This window comes from Chiloscyllium plagiosum, chromosome 40, assembly GCF_004010195.1.
Source record: "Chiloscyllium plagiosum isolate BGI_BamShark_2017 chromosome 40, ASM401019v2, whole genome shotgun sequence".
NCBI classification, from domain to species: Eukaryota; Metazoa; Chordata; class Chondrichthyes; order Orectolobiformes; family Hemiscylliidae; genus Chiloscyllium; species Chiloscyllium plagiosum.
In genome coordinates this window covers 2501827-2515032 of record NC_057749.1, presented here as the reverse complement: position 1 = coordinate 2515032, position 13206 = coordinate 2501827, and the positions used below count along the sequence as shown (strand labels likewise).

Below are 13206 nucleotides of genomic sequence, written 5' to 3'. Positions count from 1 at the left end.
GCTGTGGGAGTTGGTGGGTTTGTAGAAGATGTCAGTGTCAAGTCGGTCGTCACTGATGGAGATGGAGAGGTCCAGGAAGGGGAGCCAGGTGTCGGAGATGGTCCAGGTAAATTTAAGGTCAGGGTGGAATGTTTTGGTGAAGTTGATGAATTGCTCAATCTCCTCGCGGGAGCACGAGGTGGCGCCAATGCAGTCATCAATGTAGCGGAGGAAGAGGTGGGGAGTGGTGCCGGTGTAATTACGGAAGATCAACTGCTCTACATAGCCAACAAAGAGACAGGCAAAGCTGGGGCCCATACGTGTGCCCATGGCTACCCCTTTGGTCTGGAGGAAGTGGTAGGATTCGAAGGAGAAATTGTTAAGGGTGAGGACCAGTCCGGCCAAAGGAATGAGTGTGTCGGTGGAAGGGTACTGTTGGGGATGTGGGGAGAGGAAAAAAACAGAGGGCTTGGAGTCCCTGGGCATGGCGGATGGAGGTGTAGAGGGATTGGATATCCATGGTGAAGATGAGGCGTTGTGGGCCGGGGAAACGGAAGTCTCGGAGGAGGTGGAGGGCGTGAGTGGTGTTTTGAATGTACGTGGGGAGTTCCTGGACTAGGGGGGATAGGACAGTGTCGAGGTAGGTAGAGATAAGTTCAGTGGGGCAGGAGCATGCTGAGACAATGGGTCGGCCAGGGTGGTCAGGCTTGTGGATCTTGGGAAGACGGTAGAACCGGGCAGTGCGGGGTTCCCGAGCCCTAACTCGAGGTTTTAAAGAACAAAGAAAATTACAGCACAAGAACAGGCCCTTCAACCCTCCAAGCCATCACCGATCCAGATCCTTTATCTCAACCTGTCGCCTATTTTCCAAGGATCTGTATCCCTCTGCTCCCTGCCCATTCATGTATACGTCTAGATACATCTTAAATGACACTATCGTGCCTGCCTCTACCACCTCCACTGACAATGCATTCCAGGCACCCACCATCCACTCTGTAAAGAACTTTCCATGTATATTTCCCTTAAACTTTTCCCCTCTGACCTTGAACTCATGACCCCTAGTAATTGAGTCCCCCACTCTGGAGAAGATGCTTTTTGCTAACCACCCTGTTGACATCTCATGATTTTGTAAACCTCAATCAGATCCTCCCTCAAACTCAGTCTTTCTAATGAAAATAATCCTAATCTAATCCCAACCTCTCTTCTCAGCTGACACCCTGCAGACCAGGCAACATCCTTGTGAACATCCTCTGTACCCTCGCCAAAGCACCCACATTCTTTTGGTAATGTGGCGACCAGAACTGTACGCAGTGTTCCAAATGTGACCGAACCAAAGTCCTATACAACTGTACCATGACCTGCTAATTCTTGTACTCAATACCCTGCCCGATGAAGGAAAGCATGCCGTATGTCTTCTTGATTAATGATTAAGGATGATCAGCCATGATCATAATGAATGGTGGTGCAGGCTCGAAGGGCAGAATGTCCTACTCCTGCATCTATTGTCTATTTCCAAACTTGTGCTTCCTGCAACCATGTCGCAGTAATCACCAATAAATCATACCCATTCATTTCTACTTGCACTGTTAAATTATTTGGAATACAATTAGAGTTAAATTTCTTCTATTATTAAATTTTCCTACACTTATGACTACAAGACTCACTCCTTAAGATGACTAAACAAAGCAGTTCAGTTAAAATATAATACTATTATAGACTGAAGATTTATTTTTCTTTCAGATCCAAATGCTCACTAGGAATTGGAAGTTACTCCATGTCACTTCAAAAGGAGAAGCGTAACATCAATGTTCATTTGTATACCATCTTTCAAAATAGTAAAATGGCTCCAAGTCTTCAAAAAGTGTTGTCAACAACCATACGTTACTCAGTATAAATCTTATAACGAGCTAATAGGATAGTACTTCATCCAAGTAAAAAGAACTCAACAAATAGTGATTGTGAATAAAATCTGAAGGGATGTAAAGCACTGGGAAGTCATATGGTCACACAGCACAATGGTATGTCAGTGTACATCCCCACAAGGTGAGGCTTGTAAATTCAGCCCAGAATTACACATCATCTGGATCTCACCATAAACCAAAAGGAAGCAAGTCAAAACTCAAGCACTTCCCCATGAAATTAGAGGGAATTAGAAGGAAAAGGACTCAAGTGGCATCCTTAAGTATTGATTAGCTTAACTTTTAGGTTAATGCACAAAAGATTGTAGAAAACAAGAAATAATTCACAAAAGCAAGAGCTCGATAGAAAACAACATTAAGAAAAATGAAAAAGGACAACTATACTGCTCCTTGAATGTGATCTGCCATGCAGTATAATCACATCTGATCTTTTGCCTTAGCTTCACTTTACTGCCTACATCCAGATCTGATGCTCCCTCGAGACATCAGAAGTCTGTATCTCAGTGGTTCACCACCTTGAGGACAACAAATTCTGGACTTAATATCCAAATTTTTAAAAAAAATTTCAACAATTGAGAATCCACAAACCTTTGAAACAGAACCTCCAAGATTCATAATCTGACTGAAGGATTTTTTGTTTATTACTAAAAGGATCCTTTATCTTAAGATTGCCTTCCCACATGCTAGATTCTCCAGACAGGGAAACAACCTGATTATCTACCATGATAAGCCTCTTCAGAATTTTGTATGTTTCAATAAGGTCACCTCTAATTTTCCTAAACTTCAGAAATTAGAATCACAACTTACTTAGCCAATCATAGGATAACCATCTCCTCTAAGAAATAAATTGAATTGGCTTTCATCAGACAGGCTCCAAGATAAGCATATCCTTCCTTTGGTTTAGCAACCAAATTAGTACAATACTCCAAATGTAGTTTCAACAAACAATTATAACAAGGCTTCCTTATTTATTCTCCATTGCCTAGCAATAACATTCTTCCTAATTGCACACTTTACCTGCAAGCTAATTATGTTCCAACTACAATATACCCAAGACCCACTAAATATCAACATTTACAAGTTTCACAGATCATAAAAAATTCTTTTACATTTTCAATAAAAAAAGTTACCTCACACTTCCCCATGTTATACTATATCTATCACCTTGTTAACAAAGAAACCAGGAGCACAAGTCAGTCATTTGGCCCTGTGAGTCTGCTCCATCATTCAATATGATCATGGCTAATCCTCTCTCAATTCTATATGCCCACATTCTACTGGACTTGAAACATTAACTTTCTCTACACAGATGCTGACAGACCAAATGTTGTGATGGAGCTTTGAAACTCACCATGGCAAATGAAGAAATCTGAATAAAAATATGGACTTAAAAGCTGGTCTTTCGATAACAATGTAACTACTGAAACTTGCTGTAAAAACCTCCATCTGATTCACTAATATCCTTTAACAAAGGAAATTTGCTGTCTTTACTTGGTCTGATCTACAAGCAACTCTGGATCTACAGCAATGTGGTTGACTTTCAGCTGGTCTCTGAAATGGCGCAATAAGCCACTCAGGTAAAGTATAATTAGGGATGGGCAATCAATGCTAGCCTCACCCATAAAATTCAGATCTCCTGACAAAATAAAAAGAATATAAACTGTCTTGTAATGTCTTCCTAATTGTTTGCTGCACCTACCTTCTACGTTTATTGACTGGCTTAACAAAGACATCTAATATATTACCATTTAAGTAATATGCTGCCTTTTAATTTTCCTCAATGAAGTGTATAAACTTTAACCATGTTATACTGCATCTGTTTGCCCAAACACAACTTGTCTAGATCACACCCAAAGCGGCTTCCTATCTTTCTGTGAAGTCTATTAAAAATCTTACACCACTTTCATTGGTTCTTCCTTACCTATTCGCAAATTACATTCTCGAAGTACTGAAGTCGATTAATTAAGCATGGCTTCCCTTTCATAAAGTAGACAAGCAGGAAGCTGGAAGAACACAGCAAGTCAGGCAGCCTCAGGAAGTCACCAATGGGAGGAGGTTACCACCCTTGGCCTCCACCATTGCCACAACAAACCACAGCACCTATTGGAGGAACAATACCTTATCTTCTGCCTGGGCACCCTAGAGCCCAAAAGACTCAACATCGAGTTCTCCAATTTCAAATAACCTCCCTCCCCAACCCCCAAATCCCTTCCCAGCCCCTCCCCCTCCCTTCCACTGCTCCCTACCACCAGCCGGATTCATTCTTCCCATTGACCAAGCAGGTTGTACCTTCCACCTGTCTTTGCCTAGCCCCACTTCACCACCCTGCCCCCGCCATCGCCTTTGTCTACAGCTCACCCCATACCCATCCCCAGTCTTGAAGGGTTACAATCGAAATGTCGACTTCTGCATCTCCTGATGCTGCCTGGCTTGCTGAGTTTTTCCAGCTTCCTACCTGTCTGCTTTGGATCCCAGCATCTACAGTTTTTTTTTGTCTCTTCCCTTTCATAAAGGCGTACTGACTTTACCTAACCAAAGTAATGCTTTCTAAATACTGTCATGACGCATTTTACATTATACTCTAGTACTTTCCCCATGACTGGTGTTAGGCTAACTGATCTGCAATTATGCTTTTCTCTCTCTTTTTCAATCAAAAGAAAGTGCAGTTACATTTGTAGCCCTCCAATCTATACAAACTGGTTCAGAGTTTTGGAATATGACCATCAATGCATCTAAGGTCACTTCCTTAAGCACACTGGGATGCAGATTATCAGACCTTGGTGATTTGTCAACCTTCCACACCATTCATTTTTTTAAAATGTTTAAATTGAAAATTATTTTACCCCCTCCCCTCAACTCCTCCCTCACTAGACCCTTTATCCCCAAACATTTGAGAAATAATTTGCATTCTCTTTCATCAAAACAGAACCACTATATGAGTGCAATTCATTTTTATTTTCACCAATTCTGATCGTAAGGGACCTACACTTCCAGTAGTCTTTTCTCTTTACGTATTTAAAGGAGCGAGTTTTGAGAAGATTTGTAGCTCAAGTTGAGGTTCTGGATATAGGTTTGCTCACCGAGCTGGAAAGTTCGTTTCCAGATGTTCCGTCACCCTACTAGGTAACATTTTCAGTGGGCCTAAGGCAAAGCACTGCTGATAAGTCCTGCTTTCTATTTATAGGTTTGGGTTTCTTTGGATTAGTGGCGGTAAATGGGATCTAACTCGATGCGTTTGTTGATAGGTGTTCCAGTTGGAGTGCCATGCTTCTAGGAATTCTCGCGTGTGTCTTTGTTTGGCTTGTCCTAGAATGGATATATTGTCTGATTTGAAGTGGTGTCTTTCCCCATCCGTATGCAAGGACTTCACCACAGGAAATGGCATCGCCAACCCAAAGAAACCCAAACAAAGAAAGCAGGACCTATCAGTAGTGCTTCACCTGAGACCCACTGAAGATGTTACCTAGTAGGGTTACGAAACGTCTGGAAATGAACCTTCCAGCTCAGCAAGCAAGCCTACGCCCATATTTAAAGGAGCTAATATACTCCCTGCACGTTTATTCTCATACTCTATTTTACCCCTTCTGATCAAATTTTGTCCTATGCAAAATTCTAAACTGCCCCCAGACTTGTTGCTTTTTCTGGCAATTTTAGTATCCTGATTTCTTTTGTAGGCTATGGTTAAACCACCTATCCTACTTATTTTTGCAATTCATGCAAGGTTCTTTAAACATTAGCCATTGCATGTTCTCAGCAAACACTTTCAGTAATTATAACCTGTAAGCTTATACATCATAACCTTTGCTTCTTTTCTATTAAAGAGTCTTCCATTGATGCTCCCTATTAACCCCAGGTCAATGACCCCTTAGATTGCATATTAATCTAAATGTAGCATCTCAATTACCTTCTGGAAATTCAAGGATACTACATCTATAGGTTTCTCTTCAACCATACTAATTACATTCTCAAAATAAACTCTAATAAATAAATCACCTCATTAAAAAAATCAATTTCACTCACCTGATTTTGAACCACATGTTGGCGCTATCTGACCATTTGGGCATGTGCATATGTTTGGTCGTGAACAAAAGCCGTCACCACATGAGTTCCTGCAAATTGCTGAAATGAGGGAAAAGGTGCATTTAATCTCAATGCATTCTTAAATAACAAAAGACAAATATAGAAATGAAAGCTTTACAATATTTTCTCCTCCTTTAACACTCCCATCTTTATTAACTTGTTTGATTTCCAGCATTACTTCACAACTGTCACCCCAATTCCCATTTCTTTCACTTACGGACAATGCATTGGTTTCCACCAGGTAACGTTTTCCAACCCGGGCAGCAGTATGAATGGAACCGTGACCCACAAACATTTGGCCTAAAAAGGAGGATTCAATTAAATTTATTGAGATAAAAATGCTCTATGTTTTAACAAGATAAATGCTTCATCTTTATGTTTATATTAACACGTCTAGGCATAGTCAAAACGCAAGCGGTGCCACTCCTAATGCAACTCGTATTTTGCAACTGGATACAGTATTTTGCACATTTCTTTACGCAGTCCCCATGTTGCGAATGGGTTCCATTCTGAAGTCTGTTCACAAGTTGATTTGTGCGCAAGTTGGAACACAATGCAGGGCAATATGAAAGAGCTGTTTGTGAATGTTGTTGTTCATATGGCCTAAAACGGGCATTTTGTTAACATTAATTTCGCTGTAACGTAATTGATGAATTGGGGTGGGGGGGGGGCACTGTTTTTAAAGCATGAATTTTTAAAACGTGTTAGCTGTAATGGGATTACATCACCAGCACTTCAAGCGCTATTTCTAAAACGCAATTTTCCTATAATGCTTGGTTGTACAAGAATGCAAACATAGCATTGTAAAAGAAATACCTGCATATATTTTAAAAGCTAATTCAAGCAATGCCACATCTATATGAAAACTAGGTTTTCACAAGAATATCTTGGAAAATATCTGGAAATTGTTTATTATATGAATAACATTATATTCACAATGGCCCACTTTCTATCTGATGGCATATCCTTTACGAATCACAGAACATGTTCATAGTTCCAATGGCATGAATAAATGGATCATCTAGAGGTCACTGCATTTATGTGCTATGTACATACATAAATATAAAGTACAATTGTTTCAGGAAAATTAACGCACCCCCTAAGCTTCAAAACATGAAGGAAACTACAAAATCCAACTCAACTGTAAATTTCTATTTCTGACCAGACTCTTAAATAGTATGCTAGGCAGTGCTGTTGGCTTAAAACTACTTGGAGGATTAAAGGAAAACTGTATAATGTAAATAAAGAGTTTTCCAAAAGAAAGCTGAATACAGACGGATAACTACTATTGAAATGAATTTCAGAGCAAAAGCACAAGTCCTAAAAATTTGCCTTTTTCATTAAGACTAATTAATAGTCACATAACCAGTGAGTTAGAGATGCTAGTGTTGGACTGGGGTGTACAAAGTTAAAAATCACAACACCAGATTATAGTCCAACAGGTTCAACTGGAAGCACTACAATTGTGTACTCCACAACCACCTGATGAAGGAGCAGTGCTCCGAAAGCTAGTTCTTCCAATTAAACTTGTTGGACTATAATCTGGTGTTGTGTGATTTTTAACTTTAAAACCAGTGAGATTATTCTAATAAATTATGTGGAAGGTGCAATATTCAATAATTTCAAGATGAAAAACATAAATGTATCTGTTATTGTTTTTAGGCAGGATCTAATAGCAAGGAATGTCATGAGAGTTGTACTAAATAGATAAATGAAACAAAAAGTGGAAGATTTCCAGTTGTGGTGCAATGGTAGCACCCATACCTCTGAGCCAGAAGATCTGAGTTCAAGTGCTATGTGCTCCTGAGGTACGTAATAAAATGTCTAGACAGCTTGATTAAAAATATCTGGAAGATACCTAGACTCCAGTATTGGGACTGACTTCAGACTGGACATTAAAAGTAATCAAAGGAAATCAGTTAATGGAGGGAGAATATTTTTAAAGTTTGCAATTTGGACAGTCTGCAAATTTATAGCTATTACTAATGACTGCACTATTAATATTGCACAGTGAGAAACCAAATGGATTTAAAAATAAAGTTATATTCCTCAAATACATTGAACATTTAAGAATTATTTTCAAAACATTTGTGCATCAGTCATAGCTCAGTTGAAAGCACACTTGCTCAAGTCCTCATGTCCTGGGTTCAAGACCCATCCCAAGACTTGAGCACAAAAATAAAGTCTGGCATTCTGATGCAGAACTGAGGAAGTACATATTGTCAGCAATGCCATCTTTTAAGTGGGATATTTTAAAAAAAATCACTGAAACCCTACAGTGTGGAAGCAGGCTATTCAGCCCATCAAGTCCACACCAATCCTCCAAAAAGCATCCCACTCATAATCCCACGCACCACCCCCGCCACCTTCTCCTGTAACCCCATACTTACCAATCCACTTAACCTGCACATCTTTGTACTGTGGGAGGAAACCGCAGCACCCAGAGGAAATCCACAGCGATATGGGGAAACGTACAAACTCAACAGAGTTGCCCGAGAGTGGAATTGAACCTGGGTCCCTGGCACTGTTAGGCAACTGTGCTAACCACTGAGCCACCATGCTGCCCTGCCCATGTCCCATTTGCCTATGCAGAAGGACAATAAAAAAGAAGCCATGACACTATTTCAAAAGTAGGGAAGTTATCCCAAAGTCCTGACTAATATCAAATCCTTAATCAACACTACCAAAACAGATAATCTTGTTCATACCATTTTAAATGGTGGCTGTTTGCTGTGCACAACTTGGCTGCCATTTTTCTGACAATAGTGAACTCACTTCAAAAGTAATTTGATACCACGAAAATCACAGCATAATACTAAGTTTAAGTAGCGGTCAGCTGTGCCATCAGATTGTGCATTTGGGAAGTCATAGGCCCAGCTCAGAGTGGAAAATTCCTCCTTTTTTGCCAGTTTGGATCTGTTGGGAGAACTCTTTCTCATGATGGCGGTGAAGGCATATTCCACTCAAAGGCTCAGGCAGTACTGGTTGTTCCAATGCCACCCAATCATGTGGATGTATTTGTAGAGGATGCTTAACATAGTGCCCTCACCAACATTATTCCAGTCATGTTTCACTTTCTGAATGTTAAAAACTAAAGTAAATACTGCCTGCTACATTTGCACATACGTTAAAGATTGTTGCTCCAGAAAGTAATTAATTGGTTGTGAAGTGAACTGGCATATTAGAGTCAAAGTCATACAGCACAGAAACAGACCCTTCAGTCCAACTTATTCATACTGACCAGGTATTCCAAATTCAATTAGACCCATTTGCCACATATCCTTTTAAACCTTTCATATTCATGTACCTGCCAGACGTCTCAAAATGTTGTAAATGTACCCACCTCCACCACTTCTGGCAGCCCATTTCCTCTGGAAAAACTTGCTCCTCAGGTCCTTTCTAAATCTTTCCCAGCTCACATTAAACCTATGTCATCTCACTTTGGACTCTCCTATCCTTGGGAAAAGGCCTTGCCTACTCACCTTGTCTATGTCCCTAATGATTTTATAAGTGTCAAAAAAGTCACCTATCCAAGGACTTTCCAAGGAAAAGGATTCAGTCTATCCAGCCTCTCTTTACAACTTAAACCTTCCAGTCCCAGCAACATCCTTGTAAACTTTTTCAGCACCTTTAGTTTAACATTCTTCCTACAAGAGGGTGACCAGAATTGTGTGCAGCATTCCAAAAGTGGCCTCACCAACGTCCTGTATGGCCTCAGCATGACGTTCTAGCTCCTATATTCAATGCACTGACCAATGAAGCAAAGTGCGCCAAACATAATCACCACCCTATCTACCTGTGACACCACCTTTAAGGTACTATGAACCTGCACCCCTAGATCTGTTCTATAACATTCCCAAGGGGCTTACCAAGTCCAACTGTCCAAGTCCTATTCTGGTCTGCCTTATCACAACGCAACATTTATCGAAATTAAGCTCCATATTTGGGCCATCTAACCAAGATTTATTGGTACCTCATTCTGGTCACCCTGCTTTAGGAAGAATGTTGTTAAATTAGAAAGGGTGCAGAAAAAAAATTACAAGGATGTTACTGGGAATGGAGGGTTTAAATTATAAAGAGAGACTAGATATGCTGGGATTTCTTTTCCCCCGGAGCATCAGAGGCTATAATCACCAATTTTGGTGTTATCCACAAACTTACTAACCGTACCTCATTTAATCTCATCCAAATTGTTGATAAAAATGACTTGCATTTATCCTTGAAGGCAAGCTTTTATTGAAACAGATCTTTGACACAAAAAGGTCCTTCAGCCACCCACATCTGCAATGATCAAAATCAACCTAACTACTCTAATCCTATTTTCAAGCACTTAGTTTTGTATGTTTTAGCATCGTAAGTGCAAATCTCAAAGTATTTCTGAAATGTTTGAGGCTTCTGCCTCAACCACCCTCACAGGCAATGAGTTCTAGATATCCACCACTCTCTGGGCGTAAGGTGTTTCCTCCAAACTTTAAACCTGGTCACTGATCCCTCAGTCATGGGAAAATGTTTTTTTTGCCCCTGTTTACCCTATCTATGCTCTTAGTTTTAAACATATCAATTGCCTCTACTCCAAGGGAAACTGCTACCAGTCTGTCCAATCTCTGTTCGTAAACTCTCCAGCCAAGCAACTTGGTAAATCCCCTCTGTGCCCTCTCCAGTGATATCACATACCTCCTGTAATGTGGATTCCAAAGAGTATTTAGAATTATAGAATTGCTGAAAACACACTATTTGACCATTGCCATTTCATCGAAAGAGCTCTCAATTTAAAATCCATCGCGTAGCCCCACACTACATCCCTTTTGAAAAAATGTCACACTGAATGGCGAATTAAAGGCGGCATGTTTCCCTCCTGTTTTCTCCAAATACAGTGAGAGTTTCAAACCTTTAAAAGATTTAGTAGCGGATACATTACAAGTCGCAAATTTTGCGCTATAAGGGAGGGATCTGTATTTTGAGAAGAACTTTTAATCCAGTTGCCGTTTCAATACGGAAAAAAGTTGGAAGCCTTGGCAAAAACCCTCCCCGGAAAGTTCTAAAAAAAAAAGTCCTCATACGCGATCAAAAATTGTACGAAAAAGGGAAATATTACCAGAGGCTGTTGTGCTCCAACAAGGGGTTTCCTTTCGAATCCCTGATCGTAAAGTGATCTTTAGGTAACCATTATTCATTTATCTCAAATTCTCTGCCTACTCTTGCCTCGTTAGGTTTCCAATTGCGCTTGTTTTCATTTCAATACCTGGCCCGAAGATGGAACTAACTTGGGTATTCGCAGAGTCTCGTCTCGTTACATCTACTAACTGCACTCGTAAAACTGAGTGCAAGACATTTCGGACACAGCGAATAATCGATCAATAAAAGCACTTGCATATTCCCTGTATCCCTTTAAAAATTACAGTCATCAGAATAATCAGCTAAGATTCAAACACCCCCACCCCCCAATCTCATCTTGGCACTTTAATATACATGTTAATGCTGTGGTTAGAAACAGCAATCTTTCCAACAAGCAACAAAATAGCCGATAACTTTGCCAGTTTAAAAAAAGCTGTGAGAACAGTTCGATTCCGACCCATCTCGTCCCTGGAACGAGGAAGAGTGGGAGAGAAGTTCAGCAAAATCATCTTTAAACATTAGTAAAAATAAAGTTTCACGTCTTGCTTAGAATATCGAACTTCAGCACTCTGGGACACAGAATTGTACATTCAAAAATGCAAACAAGTTCCAGATGGAAAGGAGCGCAATGCTATCAGAGTAATTCACAGCATCTGCTAAAGGGTTAATGTTTTTCAGAGAAATCAGAGGTACAGACGGGGGGCTCTTTTCTCTCTGTACCTACACGTCCCTGCAACTTCACATCCAGGAATTTGAGAGCTGTTTCGGGAGGGGACGAACAGAGAAGCCTACATATACTGAGGTGGAAATGCAATCGTGAACTAAAATTCAGTATTTACAAAAAAGTATTTACTTTGGCGGAAAAAAAAGCCCATTGGCAATAACCACTTCCAGCAAAGCATTACACGGATTTCCAAACAGAAAAATATTAATGTAACATACTCGCCAAGTCCGCCTTTTTAAAATAAAAATCGTGTTTTTAATTAAAAAGTCTGCCTTGACGTCCGATTTACATTTAACTGCAGAAACCCGGGGCTTGATTAAACAGAATAACTATCTCATCATTAGCTTAAATTGAATCATTGACTTTAGATTTTTTTTTGCAAGGTGTGGACCGACTAGATTATGCAAAATAAGACGAAATATTTGCAGATAAAATAAATCCCATGAGTAACGGTAACATTTACCCTTTCAGTACGTCCTGGCTTGATCCGCCTCGTCGTCTTAACCTATTTGCAGTCTTCTGGTTGCTGTTGTTATTATATTTATCAGCATTGGGATTCTGCTGCGCCGCACCTACGCCTGTCTGCACCGCAACAGATAAGAAAGTTGTAAATCCCACGGAAAGTTTCAGCAGCCACCGTATCCACATAGTGTAGCCGGGGCTGGACTCCCTCCCGTCTCAGCCAAATACTCGGTGCTCCAAGGCAGACAGGAGATAGAGAAGTTGGTGGCAGGGGGGGAGGTGGGGGCGCAAACACAGGACACAATTGCAGTGGCACCTCTCAATTTCGAGAGGCAAGCCAAAAAAATTAAATCTCTTCAAAAGAAAAAGAAAACTGGGGAGCGTTGGAGATGAAGATAAAAAAGAAATCCAAGTTCAGACTTTTAGTTGAGATCCAGTTGAACGGCAGAGAGGGGGGAAAGACATACCGAGTGGACTTTTATATTTAAAAAACTAATGTATATTTTTCTCTTATATAAATATATAGATATAAGTCTTGGCCCCCGAGCTTGCCGCAGCCACTCGCCTGCATGTAGTTGGTGCCGTGCGAGACTGGGCTGTGTAACAGCTCACGCCGCAGCCGTTCACTGTTCGCTCCTTCCCTCCAACCGTCACCCGCCGCGCACCGCCTCCTCGCTCCCTCCCTCCCCACCCCCCGGCGACAGCACGCGCTGCTCTCGCGAGAGCACCAACGACTAACTGCTGCTCCGTGGCACGAGGAGCTGAGCTGTCGATGTCAGTGGCCGGCCGGAGAAGGTTCCAGAGGGATTTCCACACCGCAGCGTCGGATCTAAGGGTAGTGGAGGAAACTTAAAACGTAAATCGTTTTTCGCAGCGTCTCGACATTGACTGCGCTTGGAGAGAGATGGTATTCACGAGCCGGATCCG

The 13206-nt window shown here is 40.9% G+C and overlaps 1 protein-coding gene across 1 annotated transcript in view; it reads right to left on the bottom strand.

The window, feature by feature from the left end:
* The window catches only part of LOC122542423 (fibrillin-1-like), a 598619-nt gene extending 585677 nt beyond the window's left edge, over positions 1-12942 (bottom strand). Inside the window, exons 1-3 of the mRNA XM_043680114.1 lie at positions 12281-12942; positions 6196-6278; positions 5919-6017 (exon numbers count right to left, since the gene is read on the bottom strand). Of these exons, the coding sequence (XP_043536049.1) occupies positions 5919-6017; positions 6196-6278; positions 12281-12465 (367 nt within the window). The 5' untranslated portion in view covers positions 12466-12942. The remainder of the gene's footprint in view (positions 1-5918; positions 6018-6195; positions 6279-12280) is intronic.
* Positions 12943-13206: the final 264 nt, after the last annotated feature.